The sequence below is a fragment of the Phalacrocorax aristotelis genome, chromosome 12, assembly GCF_949628215.1.
Source record: "Phalacrocorax aristotelis chromosome 12, bGulAri2.1, whole genome shotgun sequence".
Classification (NCBI taxonomy): Eukaryota; Metazoa; Chordata; class Aves; order Suliformes; family Phalacrocoracidae; genus Phalacrocorax; species Phalacrocorax aristotelis.
The window spans coordinates 12,860,354-12,886,346 of record NC_134287.1 but is presented as its reverse complement, the minus strand read 5'-3'; the positions used below and the strand labels follow the sequence as shown (position 1 = coordinate 12,886,346).

Sequence of the window (25,993 nt, the reverse complement as noted above, 5' to 3'; positions counted from 1 at the left end):
GTTTTTGTTACCTCCAGCCTGCTCTGTGTTAGTGTGATGGTGAGCCATAATCATAGGCTGTTTCTGAGCTGTGGCAACGGGGAGTTACTGTTCAGTTTCAGCAGTTTGCAAGCAGGTTCTTTGCCCCTCTTGAAATCAAAGCACTTATTTTCTAGAAGCAGGCTTCATTAGAGGTACAGGAGTGTATCATACTCCTAGTTTCCTTGCTAGCAGGAGCTGAAAGGCCATAATTCAGCAGGATGTAGCTATTCTGGAATATGAGCAGAAATAAATATGAAAACCTCTAAATGGAATATTCTTAGTCTCAACTGCGATAGTTTCTGTTCAGTGTCTGGAGTCTAGAACCAAAGAAAGACTACAAAACCAGACTTCTCTTCCAGCTGAGGAAGCTGGCAGCTAAGGACCTCTTATTCTTGACTTTGAAATTATTTAATAGCTGCTATCTATATTAGCAGGCACCAATCAGCAGTGTAATAGGAACAGATTAACGGCACTAATGACCACAGTTGATTGTTAGCTATTAGAAGGGGAATTTATGTAAGCTCTGGTCTGTTTACAGGGGACTGGATATCTTTTAATGGTTGCAGAACATCAACTCTGTTTCAGCTTTCATCTGAGCAAGATTTTGCATACCAAGATCACTCTGTGCTGAACTACAGGACGCCCAGGAGCTCTGCTTCAGAAGTGCACTTACAAAATGAAATGGACTCTATGCTTGTTTTCTTTTTATAATGTTTTCATCTTGTTCCCTTGTAGCTGTAGCTTCAGTCCCACCTCTTCCCTTTTGTAGTACAGGTAATGGGTGTTTCTGTTTACCATAACAGCATCTTCACCTAGCAGTGCTTGCCTACAAACAGCCAGCCAAAGTAAAATGCATACCACCTAAAGGCATTTAGAGGTTCTGCAGGCAAGAAAATACAAGCTATTTTGTCTTTCCATTGCTGAAAACAACTGTATCAGAGCATGAAGTTTAAAGACAAACCACCTCTAAGGAACTCTGATTCCTAATATTAGTAGATTTTCTTTTCCTTCGTTTCTAGCATCCCCATTCTACCTTTGCTTTTTTTCTTTTTCATTCCCCACTCCCTGCTTTTTGCTCAAGGAAGACCTTTGTTTATTAAGGAAAGGAGCAGGTATAGATTTGACATAGCTGTTCTGTGTTCTGGCAGTGATTCATTGGAGAATTCAGCTGATTTTCTTTTAGATTCAAATCCCTAAAGAAGCCAGTCTGGGGGAGGCAAAAAGCTAGCATCTTTTTCACACAGTAATTAAGTCTATTAAATTATCTCTAGCTTTTCACTGAGGGAAAAATGGCTCTTTTTATGTAAAATTTTGAGCTTTGTATCCTTTCTGTCAACTAACGGCAAGTCTAGACTTGCAATGCCATACTAGCCTAGCTCAGGCTCTGTATGATGGAAAGTAAGGGCAACGGCGAACCGAAGTAGAACGCTGTCCTCCTATTTAAAGGAAAACAGTGAAAATAGGCTAACAAGAAATAGCCACCTGTTGTAGTTCAGGCAGTTTTTGCACCAAAACAGAAACAGGATGTGCCATAAAAGCCAACACTACGGGCCATGCTAAATGGACATCTCGGGCAGCCTGTTCAACCACCAAATCAATGAAAATTTTGCTCTCTACTCATCTGCCCTCGCTTTGGCTTCCACTCCAAAGCGGCTTTCCTTTGCAGAGTGAAGCCACTGACTGCCAGGTGTCTCAGTTCTTGATGTGGAAGGGGCTAGATTACAATGGCCTGTGCAAAAGACTGGCCTTGATATGCCCATGCCTCGTAACTTTGAGGTGATTACCAATAGTAAAAGAAATCAGTGATGAGAGAGTTCTCTCCTCCTCAACGGTGTTAACCAAGAGGCTTCTTATTTTAATCCAGCTCTCCTAAGAGTTGAGGAAATAGTGCTAGAATTAAGCATCTCCCATATGCTTAGTTTTCCAAATGTGAAGTAGTGACCAGGAGGAGGAAAGAGAACTTCCCATGCTAGGAAGCCAGTGATTTGCAGGTTATTTAGTTTTTACAACTGAATTGCAACTACAGCATTAGACAATGATTCTAGAGCTGTCTTGAGAGCGTTGATTGAAATAAGAACCTCATGAAAGCCAAAACATGAATCAAGAGTCAGTATTTCCCTCTGAACATTTCCTCTCTAGATCAGGAACAGAAGAGACTAACCAGTAATTAAGTTGCAGGCACGGGTTGTTTCATAGAGCTGGAAAGAAAATACATATAGCAAATTGTATTTTGGTATACAATTCTTACATGATTTGGAGAGCAGAAATCAGGCAGTCTAATTCCTGATGCAGTAAAAGCAAAGTTTACTTTCCTTAAGTAAAAGGAAGCTATATTATCCACATTCATATTCAAGATCTGCCTTATGTGAATTATATCTTTATTAGTCATGGTATCTCATTATTCAGCATGTATACCTATCTATACTGTAGACCAAACGGATCACTTCGTAATGGACAGCTACTAGATGAGAGCTTTTTAAAGCAAGTAGAGAAGACTGGATGTTATTTTAGTACCAGTCTCTCTATCATGGGAAGAAAAGTTGCAGAGAATTAAACTTCCTTGTACCTGTAGCCATCCTTACCTCAGATCTTTGTTCACTGGGTATAACAGTGCTTCAAGCCTGCTGTAGCTTTCTCTGGTGCTCAGACAATAGCCTGAAATAATTTTTGCATCATTTCAATGCAAGCATGCCTAAAGTACTCCTGTTTTCACTTCAGATCTATATTGTGGAAGCAGTTCCTATGGCATAAGCGGCACCCAAGGGACCAGTTTCAGACCAATTTACGCTTGAACTGCTATGTATGATTTATTGTTCAGACAGTGCCATTACCCATTCAATTCTTTGTAACAGCTCCTGGTAGATGCCACAGCTGTGAAAAATCTGCAGTTTGTCGCTGTGAGAAGAGGCTTAATTGCCATTAAGAACAAACCAAGTTCAGAGACTGAGTTGTTTCCACTTCCAAAAGAGAAAGCGTGTCTACTGTATTAGAAAGTGACCTGTATGAAGTTACTACTTTCTAAGATGTGGCACAGAAAAGTAGGCATTCTCTACTCAGTTCACAAATAAGAGATCTCTTTAAGCTGAATGAAGGCCTGTGCTTGGTGTCTGAACACTGCTAGTTGAAGGGCCCACCATAGAGCGCTGGGCTTCAACATCCAAGCAGATCTCTGTAGGGAAGTTTCACTTGTTGATAAAATAAACAAAATACTTTCCAGGCACTGTAGCTGGGGACATCACAGGATTCAGCCTCAAATTTATATAGATGTCAGTTGCACTAGATTTACTGTTCCCCACTGAATTGCTCATCAGAACCCAAAACCAGTTTCAGTATACGTTTCTTACTGCCTCTGGTTCCATTGTTTTCTCCCCAGTCTCACCTGGGGGAAAAGATGAAGCCACCAGTCACTTTTAAGTCACATTGCTTTAAGGAAGCATAGGAATGATGAGCAGCATTGTTACATGCACTTTCGGAGTCTTAGAAGCTTTTATAGCCTCACATTATGACAAGCATAATAAGTGACATGAGTTACCGGAAAATGTTGAGGTCTTTGGGCCTAGACTAGAAACAGAATTGGGTCAGTAATTTTTACTAGTCAAAGCTAGAGTTGCCTCACAGCAACCAGGTCTTTCCTGACCAACAAATCTACTGGTTGCTTTCATTTTGGGATATCTGACCAAGAACATTAAATACAGAGAGGAACAGTCACTAGCTGTAAGAATCTGGTGGACAAGGAGAATTAGCGTAGGAAAGCTTCATGTGTTCCTCCCCCATGCTACATCCTTGTTAGCACTGGCTTGCCTTTTGGACTGATACAGCAGACCACTACAGGGGCAGGGAGGAACTGTCAGCAGAGGCAGCATACACTGACTGAAGACATTTGTACAGGTAGAGACAGTATTCATCTTGCCTAAATAGTTTTCTACAGAAGCAGCTTTAGCCCTAGAGAATGGTATCTGATGACTTATTTCATATGATGGACTGAGCTGGAAGAATGAATTTATGCAATACTTATTAAGATTTTGACACATACCACCTTATTACAAGAACAAGAAAGTAGAGTAGAGGAGCAATATCTGGTCTGGTACTCTTATTACCTCATGGCTTGAGCTGTGGCTGAGCAGTGACAATTTTGGAAACAAGTTACTTTCTGCAGCAGTTGTGTTCTAGCTGCAGCAGTAAACCTTGCAGCTGACAGGTTGCAGCAGAGAAAGAAGTCACTCACACAGGCTTTAGTTTGATTGTGCAGTTACAATTTATTGCATCCTGTATCCTTAGGAATGACAGCTAAAGTTTTCCACGTATCAGGCTCATATTCTTAAGTGTAGAGGCTTTATAGCGGTCATTGCATTTCAGAACACGTGCAAAAACCGATCCAGTGCTTCCCTTACTATGGTTGCTTTAGACACATGCACTTGGTAAATCAGTTGATGCCAGACTACGCATTTTCATCAAAAACAACCTATACTGTGTGGTCCAGGAAGTTCCCTTCTGTAATTGCTGAATAGATGTTAAGCTCCAATTCGCATTGTCTCAACTCAAGCAGTCACAGGTTATAGCACCCTGAGTAGGAACAGAAGTGTTATTTTCCTGCGCTTGGTTTTTGAACTATCTCCCCGACACCCAAAACATGTAACTGCATGAAGGAGTTCAGTCTGCAGATCAATCCACAAAAGGTAGCAATGGAGTTCATAGTTGGAGCCAGAAACCAGGATTTGCTTTTGACAGTCAGAAGTGCATACAGCTGCCTTGTAAAGGTCGAGGCTCTTGAGTGTTTTTGTGCTTCATTCACAGTCCGAGGAAGATGAAAGTTCTGGCTTTGGCCAGACAGCTGGTGCTTAGTCCTGCAAGATTTGAACGCTGCCAGTTGCCAGTTATACTATAGACATCTTCATCTGAAAGTAATTTCTCCCAGGATACAGAAACAATATATTTGAGTTCTTGCTCCCCTCCACTCGTGTGTGTTCTCCATAGGTCATGTAGTGTCACAGATTAGTTTAGATACTCCATCCAGTTTAAATTAGCCAGTTATTCCTGAACACTTGAATAGAGGGCCTCAATCTCCTTCTGGAAGACTTTAACAAGCTCTGCTCGCTTTGCCTTCAGTGTTGGTGTCAAGAGTCCATTTTCTACAGAGAACATCTCTGTGTGGATGTACAGGTCTTTAACCTATTAAAAGAGAATAATTTAGCACATAAGGCACTTGCATAATTGCTTAGAGGACAAACATCAGTTCTTCCCAGCTTCCTTAGGGTCAGTGCAAGAACTCACTTAGTCTCAGGAGCTCCAGTAACTAAACTGGTTTTTGATGCAAGTCGAACTCCTTTTGGCTGACACGGCAAGAGGATATGCTTGAACTACAGTACAGCGCCTGCAGCCTATGGTGAACCTCCAGTCCATCACTTGGCAATTGTTACTGTTGCCCTGTCCAGTTAGTTGTCTCCTGGTCAAGAGGCAGGCAATGTTTCACTGCCTACTTCAATCTCTTATCCTGGGCAGCTGTCTTAGGTCCCATCCTAGCACAGTCAGTACAGGAATGCAGACTTCCCAGCCATTGCATTAGCAACACAGGTGCTTGTGACAAGCAGGATTTGGAAATACTCACTTGTTCAAAGGATTTAAGACCACCTTCTTTCCCCAGTTTGACCATGTCTTCTAAAATAGCTTTCTTCACTGCCTAGAAAAAACAGCAGGAACAGGGTGGGTAAAGCTGCCATTTTGTAATTGCAACTCAGGACCGTACCCATTGCCCAGTCAGTGAAAACTGAGGTTGGCAAAAATACATGTACATATTTCAGCATTCAAGATTTCTCATATAAAGGCCACTACAAGGTCATGTCTGTCTTTTCATTGGAAAAGAAGCAGTGGTAGTCCTTGAAACATCAAGAGAACATCTATACTTAGTTCCAGTTTTTATGTTAAGGTTGCTTGCATGATCCTCTGAGCATTTAGGCAGTTAAATTTATAAAAAAGGTGGGTAAAAATTAAGTCAAAGGAATGCAAGGACTTTAGAATTAAATTCTACCTATAACCCACTAAAAAGATAAAGTTACTCACTGGATTTTTGCACAGGTCTTCATAGGAACCTTTTACTCCCAGTTTTGCTGCAAATTGTGGAAGCGTCTCAGGATCAGGAACCACTATACCTATTAGAAAAGACTGAAAACAAGTGGAAGTAGACATGTTTAGACCAAGATAAGGCATCTGAAATAACTTTGGTTGTCTATGTGAACTTGATTGTGAACACTACCTCTATACTGAGCCACATCTGCATCACCATCTGTTTCCAGAATTTTGGAGGTAGCTACGAGGACTTTCAAGTCACTTATCTGAGTTCTGACAGCAGTTCAGAGGGCAGTTTGTCCATTATGTGTGCTAAACACTCCAACAATTACTTTTGGCTGGCTTACAGATGGAAGACTGGCCTCTGCAAGCATAGGTGATACCTCTGTGCCAAAGGAATGAGGAAACTGGCCTGATAAACAAATCCCATACAAGTATGTGATTAACCTTTACCCAACTTGCAACTTAATTCCAAGATCTCTTTCTTTGGTGTCAACAGGGAAGGCTATAAACAGCCTAAAACGTCTGAAAGGATATTTATATAAACATGGCAGTCCTGGGAACAGATCTTGTTCAAGGACTCTTGTATATGCATATGTTTGTGCCGTGATCTTCCAGAGCTCATTGTGGGAGGAATCTTGCAGGATGCTCACTCCTAGCATCACTTACCCTCAGGCTTTCCCCATGGACAAAGACCTGGGCTACAGGAGCACTTCTGACATAGACATTTTCTATCTTCTCTGGAGCAATATATTCTCCTTGTGCAAGTTTAAATATATTCTTCTTCCTATCAATGATCTTCAGTGTTCCATTCTAGAAATTAAAGACAGAGGCCATTAGTCTCAAGTGTCTGCCTTACAGAAGCAAGAAGCAGAAGGTAATGAGTTTGTTTTTGTTCTGTGAAAGGCAATGGAACTGGTCTTTGCTCTCTACAGAGAGAAGGGGTACTTTGTCTCATTTCTCCAGTTAGCTCAGGACATGATTAGACAGCACCCTTATTCTCCTCTGACAGAAACCAAGACATCTTGTTGTTCTTCATTTTGGAGGTGACAGTCTTAACTACTGGCCTAGCAGGTGTTATTTGAGATCTTGTAAGCCAATTGGTCCTTGGAGTTTTGCCTGGAGTTACTTGGTGAATGATAACAAAACACCGTGTAAGGCTTTTATCCTAGAATTCACTTCTCCAGCTTTTCAGATCACTGTAAACTAGCCAGGAATTCACATCCAAGGGATGGTTTCTATTAAGCAATTACTCACTGGCAACCATTTCCCTATGTCTCCAGTGTGGAGCCAGCCATCTTTATCAATTGCTTCTGCGGTCTTCTCAGGGTCTTTCAGATAACCCTTGAACACATTTGGTCCTTTAATGCAGACCTATAGCAAGCACAGAACATTGTTAGTCACCAAGTCTTATGTTTCAGTATTTCCTAACACACACAGGAGGTGGTACGTACCTCGCCTTCATTGTTAGAAGAGAAGTAGTTCATTTCTTCCACATCATCTAGTTTTATGATATTACAAGCCAGAGGGGCTCCAACATGGCCTAAGAAAAAAAACCAAACCAAAACAAAAAACAACACAAGGACAGTTATGTTTTGGGGATTCTGCTAGCAGTTGGCCCTATTTGATCTAAAGCAAGAAAGACTAGGTCTTGAAGTGAGGTAGAAAAACTCAGATGCCTCCTACATACAAGACTTCAGTGATAGTAGATACTAAATGGCTCTTTGTGCACTCTTTTATAAAGAACCAGTATTGTTTAAAGGAGTCTGACACCAAATGCTCAAGAAAGTTATTGTAATGCTATTTTCAGACAGTTAAGGCAGGATAAGTAGCAGCCAGGTCTGAATGCTTAGAGCCATTTATTGGCATAATCAACCACACCAACCATGTACCACACTTGCCTCCACAGAATTCCCTCATAGACCCTGGTACTCATTTGCATTTCATCCTCATTATGCTCTGCAGTTATTGTGTTCTCAAAGATAGTGACTTGAGCTTGAATTTAGAATACCCAATATGAAAAACATCATTTCTAAAAAGAAAGCTAAATCTTCAAGGTCAGGTAATCCTTCAGGAAAATAGTCAAGTATCATGTCTGATATTTTAGTCATAATTCTTTGAGTAAAACAAGTCATTTGGGAGCTAAAGCTAGTTTCTTAAAGGCATTTGGGAAGTCCTTGTCCAGTTTCTTCAGCTCTGTACAGACACTCCTTTCCTGTACACTGGGACAGGGTCTAAGCTGACCTATGTCACTTTACACAAGAGATCCTCACCTACTTCAGTCAAGAATTTTCATACCTATTAAGCATACCCATGACTGTTGCTACCAAGATTCACTTTGAGGTTAAGTACCCACGATTTAACTTCCATTGAACTAAAAGCAGTAGAGCACCTAAGCTTGAGTGCCACTTTCTCTTGACAGCTGTGAGAGTTTCCAAGTCTCAGCTACCATACCTGTTGTCCAGTCTCCAGGCATTGAGAAAGTGCACCCAGCTGAGCATTCAGTCTGGCCATAAGCTTCAAAGATCTGTGTGAGAAAGGATGAATAGTCTTTGAACATCAAGGCCTTGGTGTGAAAAAGCTCAGTTTCAACTATGCCAGTGCTCAAGTATTCTTCTTAGGAAGGAAGCCAAGACAGTCTTAGCCTTTAAGACTTCTTGGTCCTATTGGTGTAACCAAATGTTCTTCAAGGTCACCTATCCAAACGTTGCTTTGGTCACCTCATTCTCTGACCTCTGTTCTCAAATGCACTACATGGGAAGCTCATTGACTGTCAGGATAAGCCACAAAGCTCAGAGGCAGCTGCCTGACTCTGAGTGCTGCTCTGTTCCTCTTCCCAGAGCCTACAGGACAGTTTTTTGGTAGTGTATTTTGAAGACAGCCCTGCAGAATTTTATTCCTGTTACAGTTACCTTGGATCTAGCAGCCTGTAAATACTGAAGGCTGACAGCAATCTCCCCAGGAACAAGCTGGGCTGGACCACAGCTGTATCATTGGTCATTTATTTGGGCATAATCAAACAGGTCTTACTTTAAGAAAAATCTCCGCTTACCTGACAGCCCAATGCTGCTCTAAGAAATGTCAGGACAGAGGGAGATATAGGGGCTGCACCTGTTACCATTATACGCACTCTTCCACCCATGGTTTCCTACAAGAGAATTAGAAGCCGTAAGATCCTCCAATACTACATTGCTCATTTTATAACTTACCTGAGCTTAATAATTTACCTGAACTTTTTTGAAGATTAGCTGATCCCAAATGCTGTCATTTCTAATTATGCCCTGTTTTATTTCAGACATCTTCATAATCACAGCAAGGTTTAACAGGCAACGTTTCACGGGGCTCTTTGCACCACTTTGTATCTGCAAGGAAAAGTATTGGTGACTCTTGGGTTTATCTCAGTTCTTTTACCTCCAGTTCTTGCTTTATTAGGAGGCACCATATCTTACTTTGATGTTCTAGGGTCTGTCTTCACTACTGCCATGGTCTAGGAGATGAACCAAGGGGCAATAGTAATTTGTGTTACTGCTGACATAGTTCAGCCATAGCTTGAGGGGTAGGGGTCTGGCTTTGCTCTTGCTTCATCTGCATTCCAAAAGTAAGCAAACTTTTTGTCTCTGAACAACAACAGACTTAGCCCAGTCGTGACTGGATACACTGTTCTTATACTCTAGGTCCCAGGACTCTTTCCACCTCCTCAGAAAGGATTTTAAAGAATTCTTTCTGCTAAGGACTAATTAACTAGTGGTGATGTTATGATGCGTTCAATATTAATTTAAACTTGTATACATGGTTAGACATATAAACACAAAGAAAATTTAGCTAAAAATTGTTCACATACCTTGTCATATATTCTATTGAGCAGTCTTGGTACAACTGGAAATAACGTTGGCTTCAAGGTTTTCATGTCATCTGTTAGCAACTTGATGTCTCCTTGGAAGAAGCCTACCTTTGCTCCACAGCTGTAGACCACAGTCTAAAAATTGACCAGACTAAGCTTAGTCAAGGATATTCTTAGCTTCGTTAGCCATAACTATTTGTGTATGGAAAGCAGCATGATTTCCAGTACCCAGTGGTAGGGAAGTTCTTGTGTGAATAGGTTTTGAGGAAATACAGAAGGCTGTCATACCTTTCACTATAATTTGATTTACAGAAACTCAGATGCATTGATTAAGTTCTGGCATGTGACTGATTTGTAGTCCACAAGCACCACAAAACAGTTACATGTTATGGTTGAATAAAATTAATTATGAGCTTCACCACATTTTTAACAGCTGTTCTATTTTGATATCTTTTGAGATACCTAGAAATGTAAATACAAGACAACAGAAGAATTTAACAGATTGATGAGGACTAGAACAAGACACATTCTCTTTTAAATACTGGGTTGGGAATTGAGGTTAAGAGAGTGTTCAGGAAACCATTACACTTAGAAGAGTTAGATCCTGCCACAAAGTTGCTAATGTTCCCTGTAGGGAGCTTATTACTTATACAACATGCTGAAGGAAGTCCATTAATTGGAAGACTGGAACTTCAGCTTAGGAAGCAGGCAGGATGACACAGCCCAGCAGAATAAACAGTGGAGAATATACCACCATTTACCTCTGAGTACTAAATCCACTGGTCTTAAACTGCTTCCTCTTCATGTATTAGCTTTCACTGTGTTCGACTAAAGCCTTGATGCTGTTAATTTCCCTTGCTGATTTCTTAGTAAATCAAAGACTCAGTCAGGCTGGACTGAAGAGCAATGCTTCACCTAATGAAAATAGTAGCCAAATCTTGGAGAAGTAACTAGGCGTTATTTAGTCAGTTCAAAGGTTTTATTTCAGGTAGGTGGTCTTAACCATTTAGGTATGGCTTCTAACATGTTACTGTCTGAACTAGTTAGTATATCCAAGATCTTCTACAGAAGTTTAGTAGCATGCACACAGTCTGCATACCTGTACAACCCTTTCAAACATGTGAGCCAAGGGAAGGTAGGATATGGTGATATCTGAACTTGTACACTCAACTGCGTTCTGGAGGGGAAAGAAATAGAAGTAAGTTAGCACTCTTATGCCTGCTTGAGTTACTTTTAAGTAGAAAGTGAATAAAGTTTGGATCAATTTGAGTACTTTAAAATAGACACTTCAAATGACTGAAGCAACTCGGGCTCATCCATCATCTCTTAACAATTTGCAGTTCTAACTCAGCCATACTAGATCAAGATTAGTTTTGTCAAGGCTTGAAATAGGGTAGTTTAGTACTCTTGGCATTTAGAACTGACTCATTCTAGAATAACTTCTGTGTAGAAGTTCTTGTTCAAGGTTAAACCAAGTTTATTGAAATACTATTGTCCCATTGAAATGTGGGCACTTAGGAAAGCATGAGTTTGCTGGGAGTTAATGATTTGCAGAAAATGCCCACATTAAAGCTAGTTTCATGACTGAGTGACATAGCCTAGAGATCATCGTTAGCAGTAGCTTACCTCTGTGCTTCTAAGGAAGGCAGCAGCATTTGCAACAACATTTTGATGTGTCAGCATGGCTCCTTTAGGGTTACCTTTGGAGAGATCAGGCAAAGTCAGCTGTGGCTCTGACTGCTTCTGCTGCCAGTTTCCCATGTCTCGTTTGGCTCAGTTTGAACTATCTTGGTATTAGGCTCAGTCATAGCATGCATTGTCTTAAGAGATCATAAATATGCCTCGTCTTGAGCACTTTCAGCTATGGATATTATATAAAGGAAATGTCTACTGAAACAGCAGTTTAATTAAGAGTAGCATAGAGAATGCTGAAACAAGGTGATTCTCTAGCTCCTGTGGATCAGAATACAGACTGTATTTTTCATAGGATAAGACAACATGAATTTGGGTATTCTTCCCCCCAGCTCTAAGAAGCTTTGTCTTACTGTACTTGACATGTAGTTTTAATGGGAAGCATCACTATATATTCTCTTACCTGTGGTTCCACTGGTAAAACACACGATGCAAAGATCTTCAGGCTTAGGAGGCTAGAGGGAAAAAGCCACATAAGGTTAGAGTAAGGATTATGTGGCTCATCAGTATTTACATACACTTCCTAAAGTGGGATGAACCAGGATTTCTGGTTGGAAACAGCAAGACACGATACAAAAGTAATCCTGCCAGCCTTCTCTGCTAGCAGCATGGCAAGATGTCTTTTCAGAGACTAGTTTTGCAAATTTACAACTGTTCCACAGAGATACTTACAACTGGTTCTCTGATGTTGTTTCTTCCCAGCTCCTGTGTTAGAGAGAAAACACAGCTTAACAATAGCAAGAGAAGACATGCAACAACAGTAGATGAATAGGTAATTGCATTTCAGATTCAACACTTGTTTTTACTTTGCCTTTTGATACTCTGTCTTATTCAGAAAGAGACGTTGGTCTTCCTGAATTTAATACACACAGCTTGGAAAAGCTGACTCCTAGGGTTGTGGGAAGCATGAATCTGAGTGTGTAGAAAGTGATCAGAACTACTTAAGGAATTTGGAAGTCCTGAGTGGAGATACTTAATTTTATTTGATGTAGGCCACATCTCTTATACTTTACATTTATGCATCATATCTGGATGATTAAGCCTAGTATTGGGATGTCAAAGCAGCCAGTAATTTGCACTTACAGTTTTCAGTTAGACTCAACTGCCACCTTAGAAGCCTGATAAATCCTGTTACAACTGCACCATGAATTAAGCTAAGGAAGTCTTCATTTTAATGCATACTGACTGTCCACAACACATGGACACAACTTTAGTCAACACTTTGAACTCTGCAAGTCCATTTGGCTAAATATATTATTTAAAATTAGTGCTTATCATGATCTCAGGTACAGGTGTGACAACTGGATAATGCTTACATTAAGGTGTCATTGTTGCCAGAGAAGGTCCAGGTGTCTAGCTCTGAAAGATCAAGCAGAAGCCTTTAGTCACCTACCTCAACCTCCTGCAGTGCTAGAATTTCAACTCCCACTTTAGCTGCTCTGTCCTTGAGCTCTTCATCAAAGAGATCCATGAGAATTACAGTCTTCAGACGCGGGGTCTTTTCTTGCTCACAGTTCTCAAGCAAGACCTGTGCCTTCTCGGGCTTGTCACAGATCACTATGTTTATGTCAGCTATAGAAAAGAAATTACATTTCAGAAATTAGTTTAGAAGACGAGAGGCTCATGAGTGGCAGCTCAGTAGCACATACATTTAGAACATAGCATTGGTTCATTCTAAAGCGATTTGCAAGTGTTCATATGGATTCGGTGGCTGGCTTACAGTGCTAAGAAGGTTCCTCCTACCATGGCCAACTGATGGGGCAAACGAGATTGTAAATATACAAAGTGAGGGCAAACGCTGAGGAACTGAAGACAAGTATCTTCAGTCTCAGTCAAGATAGGCATTTAAACTTTCGGAATTGCCATAAAAGCTCAGAATTGTCCTCAGTGATTGTTTAGGTTTAGCCACCTTCCTTAAATCTAAAGAAACTTAGACCTGTTTGAAAGAGGTAGCTAAAATTCTTGAGTTAGTGCTTCAGCTTCCCTACATGTGCAAGAGTTTTATGCAATTACAAATGCATTTCCCATTAAGTCAGCAGAGGAATTGGATTTGCCTGAACATGATGGTTCCCCGTTAGCCTACTAAGTCACAGCTGTGTAGTCCCAAAGCAAGACCTGTTTGCAGGGTTCACCAGCGTAGCTGTTGAAGTGGTCTTGCTTGGCAATTCCTGTTTATGGGTTGGATCCCAGATTGTTGTGACAGCAGTGGATTTTTTTCCCCCCATATCTCCCCTAAGACTGGGGGAAGAAAGTTTGAAGATTTATTCAAGCTTCCTCACCAGTTTCTTCCATAATGGCATGCTAGTTGTTGCTTCTGTAGAAGAACAGGCCCTAACTAGACAGATTAAACAGATTTAGGCATATCTTTACCCCTCCCACCTCCACTTTTTACATCCTACAACTTTAAATCAGAGACGCACATCTAGTCTTAATTTGCGTGCAAGCTTGTCTGCATTGTCTGATTGTTTGGCAGTGTGGGAGTTCAAGATTGCAAAACCTCAAATAGCAAATAGTTGAGCACTCTGTTTGCAGGATGGTCCACAGGATCTAACAGGTCTTCAGTGGACTTGCACTGAAGACTAGGAGACACAGGAAGCCCACTGGCTTCTACGCATTGAACTATGTCACCTGCAAAGCAGCTTCATTTACAGAAACTATCTATAAAAGTGTAAAAGCGTAAGGTTAAAGCTACTCTGAATTTTGCATTAAATTCCCTTGAACTTCAGCCTTCTCAAAACAAAGCTTCTTAGAGAAATCAATATGAAATAGTGGAAGTCAATATTTACCTCTGTTAACAATATATACAATGGCCTCTGCCCCCAGGGTGTCATAGAGTGGAACAGCAACCATTGAGTAAGTGTAGCAGGCATACTCCGAAATGATCCACTGAAGAGAGACAACAGTACTGCTAAGGAAAACTAGCAGCTCACAAGACAGGATTACCTACACATTTCATACAGTTTGACTAGGCCATGCACACATTAACAGTGGGGGTTGTGTAAGGAGCATGTCTGTGAGATTCTCAGAGTAGTGAGGGTTCAAGATCATTGTATTACATGCCTGGCATGGTACGTGCTCAGTCAGTAACAAGGGAACTGGGAAGAGAAAAGCCAGTTGTGATTATTCCTCATGTGGCCTCAAGCTATTTAAATACAGACCCTCTTCTCTCCCTATGGTGTCAGAACATTCTAGGAAAGAATATACTATTTGTTGCTTACCTCTGGCCTATTCTGAGCAAAAATGCCGATAAACTGGCTTGATGATGGTTTGCATCCTTTTTGCAGAAGCCCTGATCCCAGGTATTGAGCTCTGTCCAAAACCTGTAAGAGAGATTTCCCCCACTTTAGTGTTACAAGACAGTATCCCAAATTAAATAATCTGTCATGTACAATACTCACCTGTTTATATGTCAGCCACTGATAAGGTTGGTTGGGTTTTCTGTAGCCTAAACAGCTGCCATTTCCTAATGGAAGAGTTCAGAAAAGCAGTTGTAAAGCTCGGTACTGAAGTTGCATAGTACTTCTATGCAACACTAAGTGGAAGATATTTTCAGACATCTAGCTAACTGCATGGAGTGTGGAAGTGCACAGTGTCCATAGTTAAGCATTCTGCCCAAACCAAGACTGTTGTCTTTATCTGGTGATATTTTCCCATTTCACAACCCACATGAGATTGAAACAGCTTGCAAGTTATCAAGTATTTCCATGCATAGGACCCCTGAAGTCACCTGTGCACAACTTCATACCTGTTGTAAGCAGGCAGTAATTCTACACTAAAACCCACATCATAAGACAAGGCAGAGGTGTTTCCCCGCAGCTGCCTCTGATGCTTAGTATCTGCTGACTCTTTACGGAACTCTACCATCTTATGTTCTGATGTTTGTTCCTGCCCTGTCTGCCAACTAAGACTACTCCTAAATCACGGGGGGGTGGGGGGTGGAGGGGTGGGGGTGGGGAATACCATCCCTTGTCGCTCCACCCCACCCCACAGAAGGCTAGCAAAGCTTTTGCTAGCCTGAACTATTACCACAGACAAGAGGCAAGGCAAACGAGCTTGGAATAATTTTATTTACTTCTGATAGGCAAGTACTAGCTAGAAGATGCAAAGCTTACCAGAAACATGCAGTCCCCTCTGGAAAACTTCATACAAGGTTTTACCATCTTCGAAGTAATAAGAAAGCAGGTTATTATCTGTCAAGAGTGCACCTCTTCTGGCTCCTCCCTAGGAACAGAGCACAGTTATGAAACAGTGCAGAACAGACACAATGTCATTTGTTCCTCAGCCATTCTCCCAGCAATCCCCTTTAAAACATTTCAGTAGCATTGCGTTGTTAGGGAAGTCTTTTTTTCCCTCCTGATTTTGATCTACTCAGTCATCAATCATATGCAGAGGAATTTTATAGATGGCCTAGATTGATATTCGATTACAGGTTATTGGAAGGACCTTGCTAAGATTGAGTGCTACCACTTGCCTAGTTACATGATGTCTAGCTCCAGCCTCAAAGCTGATGCAAAGCATTTAAAATACAGAAAAAAAGTCAGTGACAGCCAAGGCCATCTGGTAAAAATCCCACCTAATCCTGTTGGCAAGAACTGCTGTTTTTTACTCTTAGTATCTTAAGACATCCCTTCTCCACACCATATTGTTGAGTTGTACACCTGGGATAGAAGACTGTGTATATCAGACAGGAGAGTTCGCACTGATAGCCAGAGTCAGAATGGATCAATATTCAGATTAAACTCATAAATAGTCCATGCCTGCAAGCAGAGTAAGCATTACCTCAATTCCTATTGACTGCTTGTTCAAGTCAACAGGAGGCAAAACAGGTTTTGGTCTGCTTATCACCCACAGGAAGATGCCAGCTCCAAATACAATAAGACTAATCAATGCTGGTGTTGGGAGCGGTGAGAACAAGACTTGAAGTATCCACATCATCGTGCTGGATCAGTGGAGCCAGAGTTGAAGCTGAAACAAACAGGTTTAGTAGACATGAGTTAGAAGCACTGTCTACCTATAAGCCATGGTTACTTAAGTAGTTTATTAAGCAATACTACAAATCATTTCAGCAGTTTGCCCCTAAAGAGTCCTGGTACAATAATGAAGCACACTTATGCAATGCTTTAAGACTCTTAAGAGATCTCAAGTCACCTGTCCCCATAAATCTTAATCCATGCTGCATAAACTTCCACAAAAAGCTGAAGCCTGATGGAGTCAGACAAGGAACAGATGTCAATTCTTTTTATTCAAGAGTGAAAATCTGCCTGGGGAAAGCCAGTATATAATTTCCCAAATTACATATAACGAAAAAATGCCTACGGTTCAGTGATGTGAGTAGTGGAAGTAAGAAAACTCCTCAATACTATAGCTGTCCAATAGGAGGGGGTATTGCTAAAATAGTAGGGGTATTACTAAATTACATGCTTGTTACACCTACATATGAAAGTCTGCAGGGCAAGCAGTATCTTTATGATCAGCTGGAAAGCAGGGTTTATGCTGGACAAGTATTTCATATAGTGAAAATGTGTTCAGTGTGAGATACGGCACAAGTCAAAACTGTGAAAGTTACTTTCCACTAGGAGGTGACGACCTGGAATTCAATGTATGCAATGGAAGTCTAGCTGGGAAATACAGAAGCAGTTCTGCTTCTCGCATCCTCCAGAGTCACTTCCTTCAAGGGCACAGAAGTGAAAACTGAGAATGCAGGATTTCTTTAAGAGACAGAGAGACATCTACCTCAGCCTCCTCCCTTAGAAACAAGTACTTTAATCTCTAAAATGTTCTGGTATCTTTAAGATTGAATAGCCAAGACAAATCTAGCACAGGTGACTGCTTTTTGTCTGAATCAACTCAGATATCTTTGCTAGTATCTAAATAGCTATGCAGGACGTGACACATCACGCTTTGCAAGATGAATAACCACACCCTTTCAAATTCCTTCACACAGAATCAAGGGAACTTGGTCAGTAGATAGTATGTCAGCTAGCAACTAAATGCCTGTACAAGAAGAGTACCAGGCATTCTGGAGCAATGGGCTCCAGTTACCCTTTAACTATAATTCCAAGAAAGTTGAAGGTATTTTCTGAACAGTTAGTAAATTCAGCCAGGCCCCTAAGTCAGACTTTGGGTCTCTGAGCCCATGCTGACCAGAGTTAGATCACCCGTATCTGGTGTATGGTTTTGTAGATTTCAGGTTCCGGTGGCTGTGTTAATCAGCAATCCTAATGTGTTCTCTGGTAAGAGAAGGCATGCTTTGCCCACTCAGCATCTGGATAAGAAAGGGCACCTCAGATGCTTGTCATCAAGTCTAAGCTGCCAAAAGCATCTCACCTACATATCTGAAAAGTACCAACTCCCTAACCTCTCTTCTACTCTAAGCTTTAGTTACAATGTGCCCTTCAAAGCCTGACCTTGGTTTCATGTATTTAGAGTCCAAACAGAATTGTGCTACAGCAAGAAAGGTAGGAACTGCCCTTGGCACTCTGCACTGACTGACAGTTCCAGTCACTGGGCATATCAAACGTAGGAAGCAGAAACCTGCTCTTTCTGTGGCACAGGATATCACCCATCTCCGCATACTTCCTTTGGGCCTTTATCAACTGAGCCTGGAGAAAAAAATCCTCTAAAACCAGGTCTGTTGCTCAAGTTTACATTCAGGGCAAAGCCCCTTAGCAGTTTAGGTTCTAGCACTGCTCTCTTTGGAAAACTGAAAGTTATTAATAAAGTGAGTTTGGCAGTCAGCTGCTTTTCATGATTTATACATGTTGCCTTGTAACCTGTTACTGGAGCAGTTAGTAAACGGCTTTCTGTAGGTGATTAAACAGTATCTGTTTTATGGTGTGAGTCAGCCACTTCCTCTTCTGTTAACATGAACAAGTCACTTTTTTTTATAGCATGAGCACTGAGGCAGCTTGGTAGAGCATCTCCGCTCTCCAACATGAAGAGGAGTTGCATATACAAACTTTATTCCTTTAACTCAGAGCCCACTACTAGATCCAACTGACAGAGCAAATCACATTTGCATCATTTGTGGGTTGGAAGCTTAACTTGTTAGAAGTTGGCAAAACTAGACCTTGGCACATCTAATTCTCATGTCTTTATACAGGGATGCTCGGAGTACCCAGCCCTCCTGAATTTTGATTAAGAGCAATCAGCTTGGGCTATTTTCCAGTCTTTTTCTATCCCCAGATGGGCCAAAAGGAGTTTGCGCTCAGTGCATTTCAGACGACACTTCCCTGGACAAGAAATTTTTCAATCATCAGTAAGAGAATAGAGCTGTATGCAGGCAACTGAAGAGACCACATGCCTGTACAGCTGTACCAGTTTTAATGGCTGAAGTGTGCTCTCATGTGCTCATTTTAATAGTAATTTTAAGACAATTTCCTAGAAACGAGGAAGGATTGGTTGCCTTTACAGTATCATACTAGTGGTAATAAACAGCACTGAGGATCATGTCTATAGCACTACGTCCTCTGCTATAACTTATTAACACTGCTTAGCATTAACACTGCCTAATCAGACAGATCAGTGCAGTTGTCACAAATAGCTACTGTCTGTTATATGGACTTATTTGTCAGAAAATTAAGAGAGGACACTTGTCTGACCTTTTTGTGGTAAGGATCAGAGAATCCACTAACCCCAAATGCTCCATGCAGCAGTACGGAAGTCACTGAAAATCTTTCCATCAGGCTATTCTCATCTCCTCACTGACTCACATGCAAGGCAGTTTGAGCCAAGACATCTAGGAGGACTGATAATGATGCCTGGAGCAGAGAACTCATCAAAGTCCAGACAGAACACCTGATCAAGTTGAAAAAAGCCTGAAGATGATTAAATGCAGCAAAGCTTTTGCCTTCAGATTCTGAACTGATTCCACAATTCTCTTGCATAGAGAGAAAGAGAAACCAGACAGTAGCCTCATCCCAGTGTAACCTAACCAGCACCGCTATAGCTAGTCAAGGATGATTTTCAGTTATAAGCCAAATGGATTTTTAATTTAAAGAAAGACCTGTTGACAAGTTTATCTCTAAAGCCCGGGAAACACTGTATGCTTATTTGCTTCTAGGTTTGGTGGGTTTTTTTTAGTAACTGTCTTCATTAGCCTGCTCACAGCAGAGACTATTGCATGTGAGAGTCAAACCCAACATCCTTTAAAGTTACAGAAATTGGTGTTTTGTCAAAAAAACACAGATACCTAGATCTTGTTTGCAATACAGAAAAAAATGCTTTTAATATCTGAAAGACTGTTTTCAATTCCCTTTATGAATAAAATAGTGACAGTGTTTTGCTTTTACTTTCCAACTGTGTTTCCTCAGATGGGCTTTAGTGACGCCTATCAAAGTACATAGGGTATGTCATTCAAGCTGTAGCAAGAGACTGTCAGCAAATTTGTCTTAATTCCCAGCATTAGAACAGTTGTTTCCTATGCCTAGAGCTTCTCCTGTAACTACTTGTCAAATCAAAGTCACTGCTAGTTAATGATCTCTGGTATCCTCCAAAAGCCACTTAATCCTGCTGCCCTCGAAGGAGAAGAGCCAGCAGAGAGGATACTAGTCTGCACTTGACAGAGTTTTCTGTCCATGGGAAGGGAACAGCTCTACTCTAGATCTGTTCTGTGGAGCAACTATAACTCACAAATCCAAATGCCCTATGCGTACATAATACTTGATCTGTATCAACTGAGTAAAAACTCAACTCAGTGCAGCATGAGACAAAGCGAGGGCATTTTTGACAGACACCAGCTTCCACTGCAGGGCAAGGCTGAGCGCAGGCCACTGTCTTAAGCATGTGAGGGACAGGGGTAGAGTGCTTGAAATGCCCGAGTTTTGAAGGGTTCAGCTCCCAGTGACCAGAAAGATATGAAACACACAGGATGTCTCGAACCACCTGTTAGTCCTCTTGTGCAATAAGATGCTGGACAGTTAAAGTGTACTTAGGTTGTCTGCCCTGATCAATGGTCAGGGATAAGATGCACTAAGCTTCAGAGTGCAAAGGCTTAGTTTTTATCAGAAGAGATTACATTTACAGCCTTGGGTTCAGGAGTACGTGTTCTCATTTCTACTGTACTGCGCCCCCCCACCCCAGCAATTCCTTCATTAGCTAGAAGGAATGAAACAGTTATTCTCTAATCTCTCCAAGTCAGGAGATTCTCTCCACTGGGAAGTGACTGAGCTTTGTGCCTCCAAGGACCTAAGTATGAAGAAAGATATCAGTATCATCTCCATCACAGTAGTTCTTTATAGACAGCAAAGCAACCTCTGATACTTGCACCGTTTCAAAAGCAATGGTCATGTACTGCCTGGGAGGATATTCTCTAGAATTATATTCTTTCACTCAAGTTTGCCTAAGAAACAGTTTGCATATGCTTTTGAGGTGATCGTGATAACTTGTTTATCAGCATTAGTAAGGTAACATTGATTTTTTCCTAGCAGGAAGAGTAGAGTACAACCAACTACACTGGGGTCACTAGCTAGCTAACCACTAGTAGCTCAGCTCTCTACATTTGCTTACACAGTGCAGCTTTTGCCTGGTGTCCTGCAGACGTGAGCCACTATGCCAGTTCTTACTCCTTGGAAGCATTATATTCCATCTTCCTCCAGCTGCAGCAAGGAGAAGTCTTGTGTTCTGTAGGGTTTAGGAACATCTAACTTTTAGCATCCAAAGAGAAGCTAAAGTGCAAAAGCTCTGCAATGACTGCTGAACAGACCCATGTAAAAACCACATAGCAAAATCCACAGTAACTTGCATTAAGCCTAAGATACACTTTACTTAGGCTTTGCTTTCACAGTACCTCTTACAAAAGTCAGAGCCAAACAGTTCAAGTACCCTTTGATCTTGGCTGAGAAGCACTCTGCTAGGGGTGGGAAAGAAGGAGGCCTCAGTGAGTCACTTTCAGGAAGTATAGCGCTCTGTGGTTTCAGACTACATGTTGCAGGCTATTTCTGGGTTTGCTTATGAAACCTATTGAACTCAGGCTTTCAGTACGCTTAAATAGGAAGGCCATTTTTTGTAAATAATTTTATTATGTCTGATATTACTGACCCTCCATCAGGAGGACAATGATACCATGACACTGCTTAGTACTAAAACTAGTTTTGTCGGATAAATTGAAAAGCCAAGCTTTCATTTATTTTTTGTATCATTTTTTCTTGAAAACTACCTACTCAGAAAGAAAACAGGGTCAACTAGCCCTTTGAAGTTTTGAAAAATTTAAAAAATAGTCAGGGTAATGGGTTCTGTTACTGTTTATCCTGTTAGATGATACAGGATCACATTCCTGCAAAACATACATACATAAGCATTATATTAATAGGAAATTATCTCTAGACATACAACAAGCATGTTTTAGAGCTAGAACTAAAGCTCAACTTGAAAATTCTCATAGAACTCCTAAGAAAACTAGAATATCATCATTAAGCACTTTACAGAGAAAAAGTAGCACTAAAAACTTCTAGATACTAATGTCTTTTATCAATACATATTATTATAGCACTTACATTATGAAGAGCAAAGAGCAAACCTATATCTGAACTTAACTCAGCCTAAGGTTAACATCTAACTGATAGCATGCTACCAGATATTTCCTAGCCGGGTCTTGACAAACTCTTTATCTAGAGACCTGCAGCTAATCGCTACACTTGCATGTAGGTTTTAGTAAAGCCCACGTGAGTGACAACAAGCAAGCCCATTAACTTAATATAATAAAGCAATAAAACAAAAGTAAAACTTCATTACTTATACTGAAGATATTTCAGCCCAAATACAGAGATGAGAACCAGTCGTCAAAAACACCTACCATTCTGACAATGGGGTGGGAAGCCAACCTCTCTTCCTTAAGTAAAAGGGAGCCTCACCAGCACAGTAGCAAACCAATACCAATTAGGTAACACTTATGTTAAAAACTACAGCTAGTTCCCTCTACCCGGTTTAAATAAATCAGCAAGCAGAAAAGCATACTGGGAAGGGAGCTTGTAAATGGGAGGACCTTGCATGGGGGAACTGAAGTGCTTAGAAAAAAATATGAAGGAAGTTGTTGAGTTTTTTCTTTGCTGATGAAAAGAGCTTGAAGTTTACATGTTTCTGAAGAGCTAGGTGAAAAGTAGACCAAAACCTTTTGAAATTTTATTTAGAATTTATAATCTATTTGCTATTATTTTCTCTGTGTATAAAGCTATATTCTCAATAACAGCATTTTTCTCTCTGTTGCTGTGTGCGTATTAAGCAAAGCATAGCTTTGTGGCCTGTAAGACTGACAAAAAGTCTTGAATACAGCATTTCTCATATACTGCTGTAACATACGTGCAGGTGGGCTGGATCCCCATTTCTGCTGCTGGTTTTGGTTTATTTGTTTTTGGTCGGTTTTAGTGGTTTTTTTGTTGGGTTTTTTTTCCCCCAAAGCTACCCAGTTCTTTCTGCTGTGGTATAGACTTATGCACGTGCAATTATTTGTCCACGGTAACAGTGAATCACGTTTCAAATTTCAGTTTTTTTTCCTGCTATGACACGGATTTTTCTTATGGTTTTGTGGTTGCATTTCTTTGTTTAAAAGTTTATAGCTGCTGCAATTTCCCTTTTTCTCTCCAATGCTTGTCTAATATAACTGGAATTCTGCAGCAGCGTTGGAGGGGTGGGAAGACAGCAGCTTCATCTGTCTCTTTTCTTTAGTGCCTTGACCTCAGACCTTGGAATTTTTTTCCCACTTAACAGTTTGCCTGTCTGAAAGTTTTTCTATGCTGTGTGATTTCAGAATAATCTGCTTAGCCAGGCTAACTATAGCTGGGATGGAATAACATAGCATGTACTTGCATCCAGAATACAACCTGTCCTGGACCTTGGCTTGCTAAAACACATAGCGTCTGCTAACTGCAGTTATGTTTTTATATTCTTCAGGTAAAGCTAACTTGTCACTGTAATCATGACATTATTTAGCAATGCAGATATACTTTTAGGGAAGCTGAAGCTTAATTCACTGATTTTGCTCTAAGCTTTACATGAAGATGAAAAAGAAACAGCTTGTTCTGCATGAAACTCCTCTGCCTTTGGCTTTGCCTACCCAGACCTGTTCCTGTGGCATTTAAGTGAATCTGTGAGCTTCAGTTTTAGTAGTGCCAGTTATGGTGCACTTATGCTTAGAGAAAGGTAATGCCTCTTAGAGAGGAGGGAAAGAAGGCCAAGCTCCCAGGCCCAGCCAGCTCCATCATCACCTGGCCTCAGGCTGTTGTTTTTCCAGGAAGGACAGAAAAAGCAATGAATTTGCCCTGCCTCTGATCAGCTGTTGGGTAGCAATGCTGTGTATCTCGACGCATTAACTTTGGCTGCGGGTGTGAGAGAACATGCCTGCAGCGCCGTCCTACCCGGCCTGCCAGAAGCCCGGTGTGTGATGTGGAGGTCCCTGAGCTGGTAAGGTTACACTGCATTGCCCGGCCTCAGTGGGTTTCACAGCTCAAACATAAATTGGATTAAGGGATGCACATAGAAAAACCTTGGGGAGGATAGCTTCTCCTTTATGATTGGCTCTGTGTCATGCTCATAAATTAGAATACAGCTGATGTTCCCCAGTATGCATAAGAGGTGACATGCAAATGTTGAGGCTTTTAATTTGTTATATTGCCTCAAATGATCTGAATAAATTCCAGATTTTTATGAGAGGCACGAATCCATTTGTCACTAGTAATTCTCTCAAAAAATAAAGCAGAGTCATGAATAACTCAACCTGTGCTTCTTTTGGTACATGTATATAAAATGTACGCCTGCATCTTTCATACCCATTAGCAAATTAAGATGAGCAGCAGGTAGAGTATGTGTATAGAGAGTTCAAGTTGTTTCCTTTCTGTTGTCACTGTCACAAAAGGTTTGCATAGAGGATGGATAAGTTGAACTTTTGTAATAAACCTTAAGGTCATGGTACAACACGAGCTTTTGCTATCCAAAGATGCCAAAATAGTCCATCTACCTATAGCAAATATCAGAGGATGTAAATCAATGACGGGGAAGCATTAGCTCAGTGTACAGTTTTCTCTATTGTCACTTCAAGACTTGGATCTAAATTTTGTGACTCCGTGGGCTCACTTTGCTTGAAGGTGTTTTGAATTCCAGTCTGTTTTCATAATGCTATGAAAATAATCATTCCTTATTGCTATGCTGTACTTTTCAAGGGCAGGTGTCTGGCTTTTGTAAAGCAGAATAACTGCACAGGGACATAAATAATCTTCTCAGAGCATAAGTGGGTTCCTCAGAGAAGGTAGTATGGACACAACAATGGGCTTAGGACTTGGAAAAGAAGCATGCTTTTTGCCAGTTCTCTTACTTGCAGCTGTATTTCTGGTCAATCTTTGTCTCCACTATCCTCTCCTTTGTTACAGCTGCAGCTCTGTACACAGGCAAGGGCTTGGAGAAGGCTCCATCTCTATGGCTACACCAAGCAGTTGTACCAAGGTGATGACAGCAGTCTGGTGTGCCATACTCTAAGATATGTGCTTTTAAAACACTAAAAAAGACATTATAGCCCGCTTCTGTGTTCTTTGTTTAGGGATTAAGGTCCTATTGTAGTAAATGTTGCCAATAAGCATGTATGTATAAATGATCTAGCATATAACAAATTTTTTATGACAAGATTTCAAAACCTGCCTGCAATCCTGTGGAACCAAATAATTCTTCTATTTCTGGAACTCTGTTTAAACATGAGTCTGAATGGGAGCCTGGCACTGGTACTCTGTGCACTGTATCTTTAAACAGATGTAACTAACAAATGGTTTCAGCCTGGACGGTAGTCAGGTTTCCAGTTCCAGCCAGTCTATAGCAACAGGGAGTGTTCAGGTGGTTGCTCTCACTCAGGCAGTGATTTCTCTGAATATAACCCCTGAGCCCAGACTTGCTTTTTTAATAACATGCACCCAATTACACAGCTGTTGCCTTTAGCAGCACCCAGTGTGATGAGGAGAGTGCATTGGATCTTGGCATTGCAGCAAATTAAGGCTATTATGCCACGTGCGGTACTTCTCTGCAGGAGCAGGAACTCTAGTACTTGGGAAACAAAGCTCTGATCAGGAGAGATTTTCTTACCTTCCTTCAGGACTGGAGGAGGGTGGAGGGGCTGGTACAGCTTGCTTCCTTCGCTGCTTTGCAACTCCAAGTGGGCGTTGGGTTGGTGCTTCCCCAGCTCCTGCGGCAGGACAGCCCCAAATCATCTGTGTGTGGCTTTAATAAACAGGCAACACTGCACCCAAGTAACCTTTGAACCTGCGTTGCAATAGGTTCAAAGGTAAAAAAAAAATTATTCCTGATCAAATATAAAGAGCAATTTTGGCTGGTTAGAAATGTTAAACATACAACTCTTGCGCAACAGCTTTAGAAGAGAGCAGCACACTGTGAAAGGTAACC

At 41.0% G+C, this 25,993-nt stretch overlaps 1 protein-coding gene across 2 annotated transcripts; it reads right to left on the bottom strand.

The window, feature by feature from the left end:
* Positions 1 to 4,252: 4,252 nt before the first annotated feature.
* Positions 4,253 to 25,953, bottom strand: ACSL5 (acyl-CoA synthetase long chain family member 5). 2 transcript variants are annotated; one of them, XM_075107568.1, is made up of 22 exons: positions 25,676 to 25,804; positions 21,125 to 21,238; positions 16,397 to 16,582; positions 15,730 to 15,838; positions 15,016 to 15,080; positions 14,836 to 14,937; positions 14,404 to 14,503; positions 13,011 to 13,189; positions 12,290 to 12,322; positions 12,021 to 12,072; positions 11,552 to 11,625; positions 11,025 to 11,102; positions 9,926 to 10,060; positions 9,312 to 9,446; positions 9,137 to 9,232; positions 8,539 to 8,611; positions 7,539 to 7,627; positions 7,342 to 7,458; positions 6,754 to 6,897; positions 6,079 to 6,180; positions 5,627 to 5,698; positions 4,253 to 5,190 (listed from the first exon to the last, which is right to left on the bottom strand). In XM_075107568.1, the coding sequence occupies exons 3-22, from the start codon at positions 16,550 to 16,552 to the stop codon at positions 5,050 to 5,052; spliced, it is 2,052 nt and encodes a 683-aa protein (XP_074963669.1). In that variant the 5' UTR covers positions 16,553 to 16,582; positions 21,125 to 21,238; positions 25,676 to 25,804; the 3' UTR covers positions 4,253 to 5,049. The 2 variants fall into 2 exon arrangements, with proteins under 2 accessions (XP_074963669.1, XP_074963668.1); XM_075107567.1 differs by lacking the exon at positions 21,125 to 21,238 and having other exon boundaries at positions 25,676 to 25,953.
* Between the last annotated feature and the right edge of the window lie 40 nt (positions 25,954 to 25,993).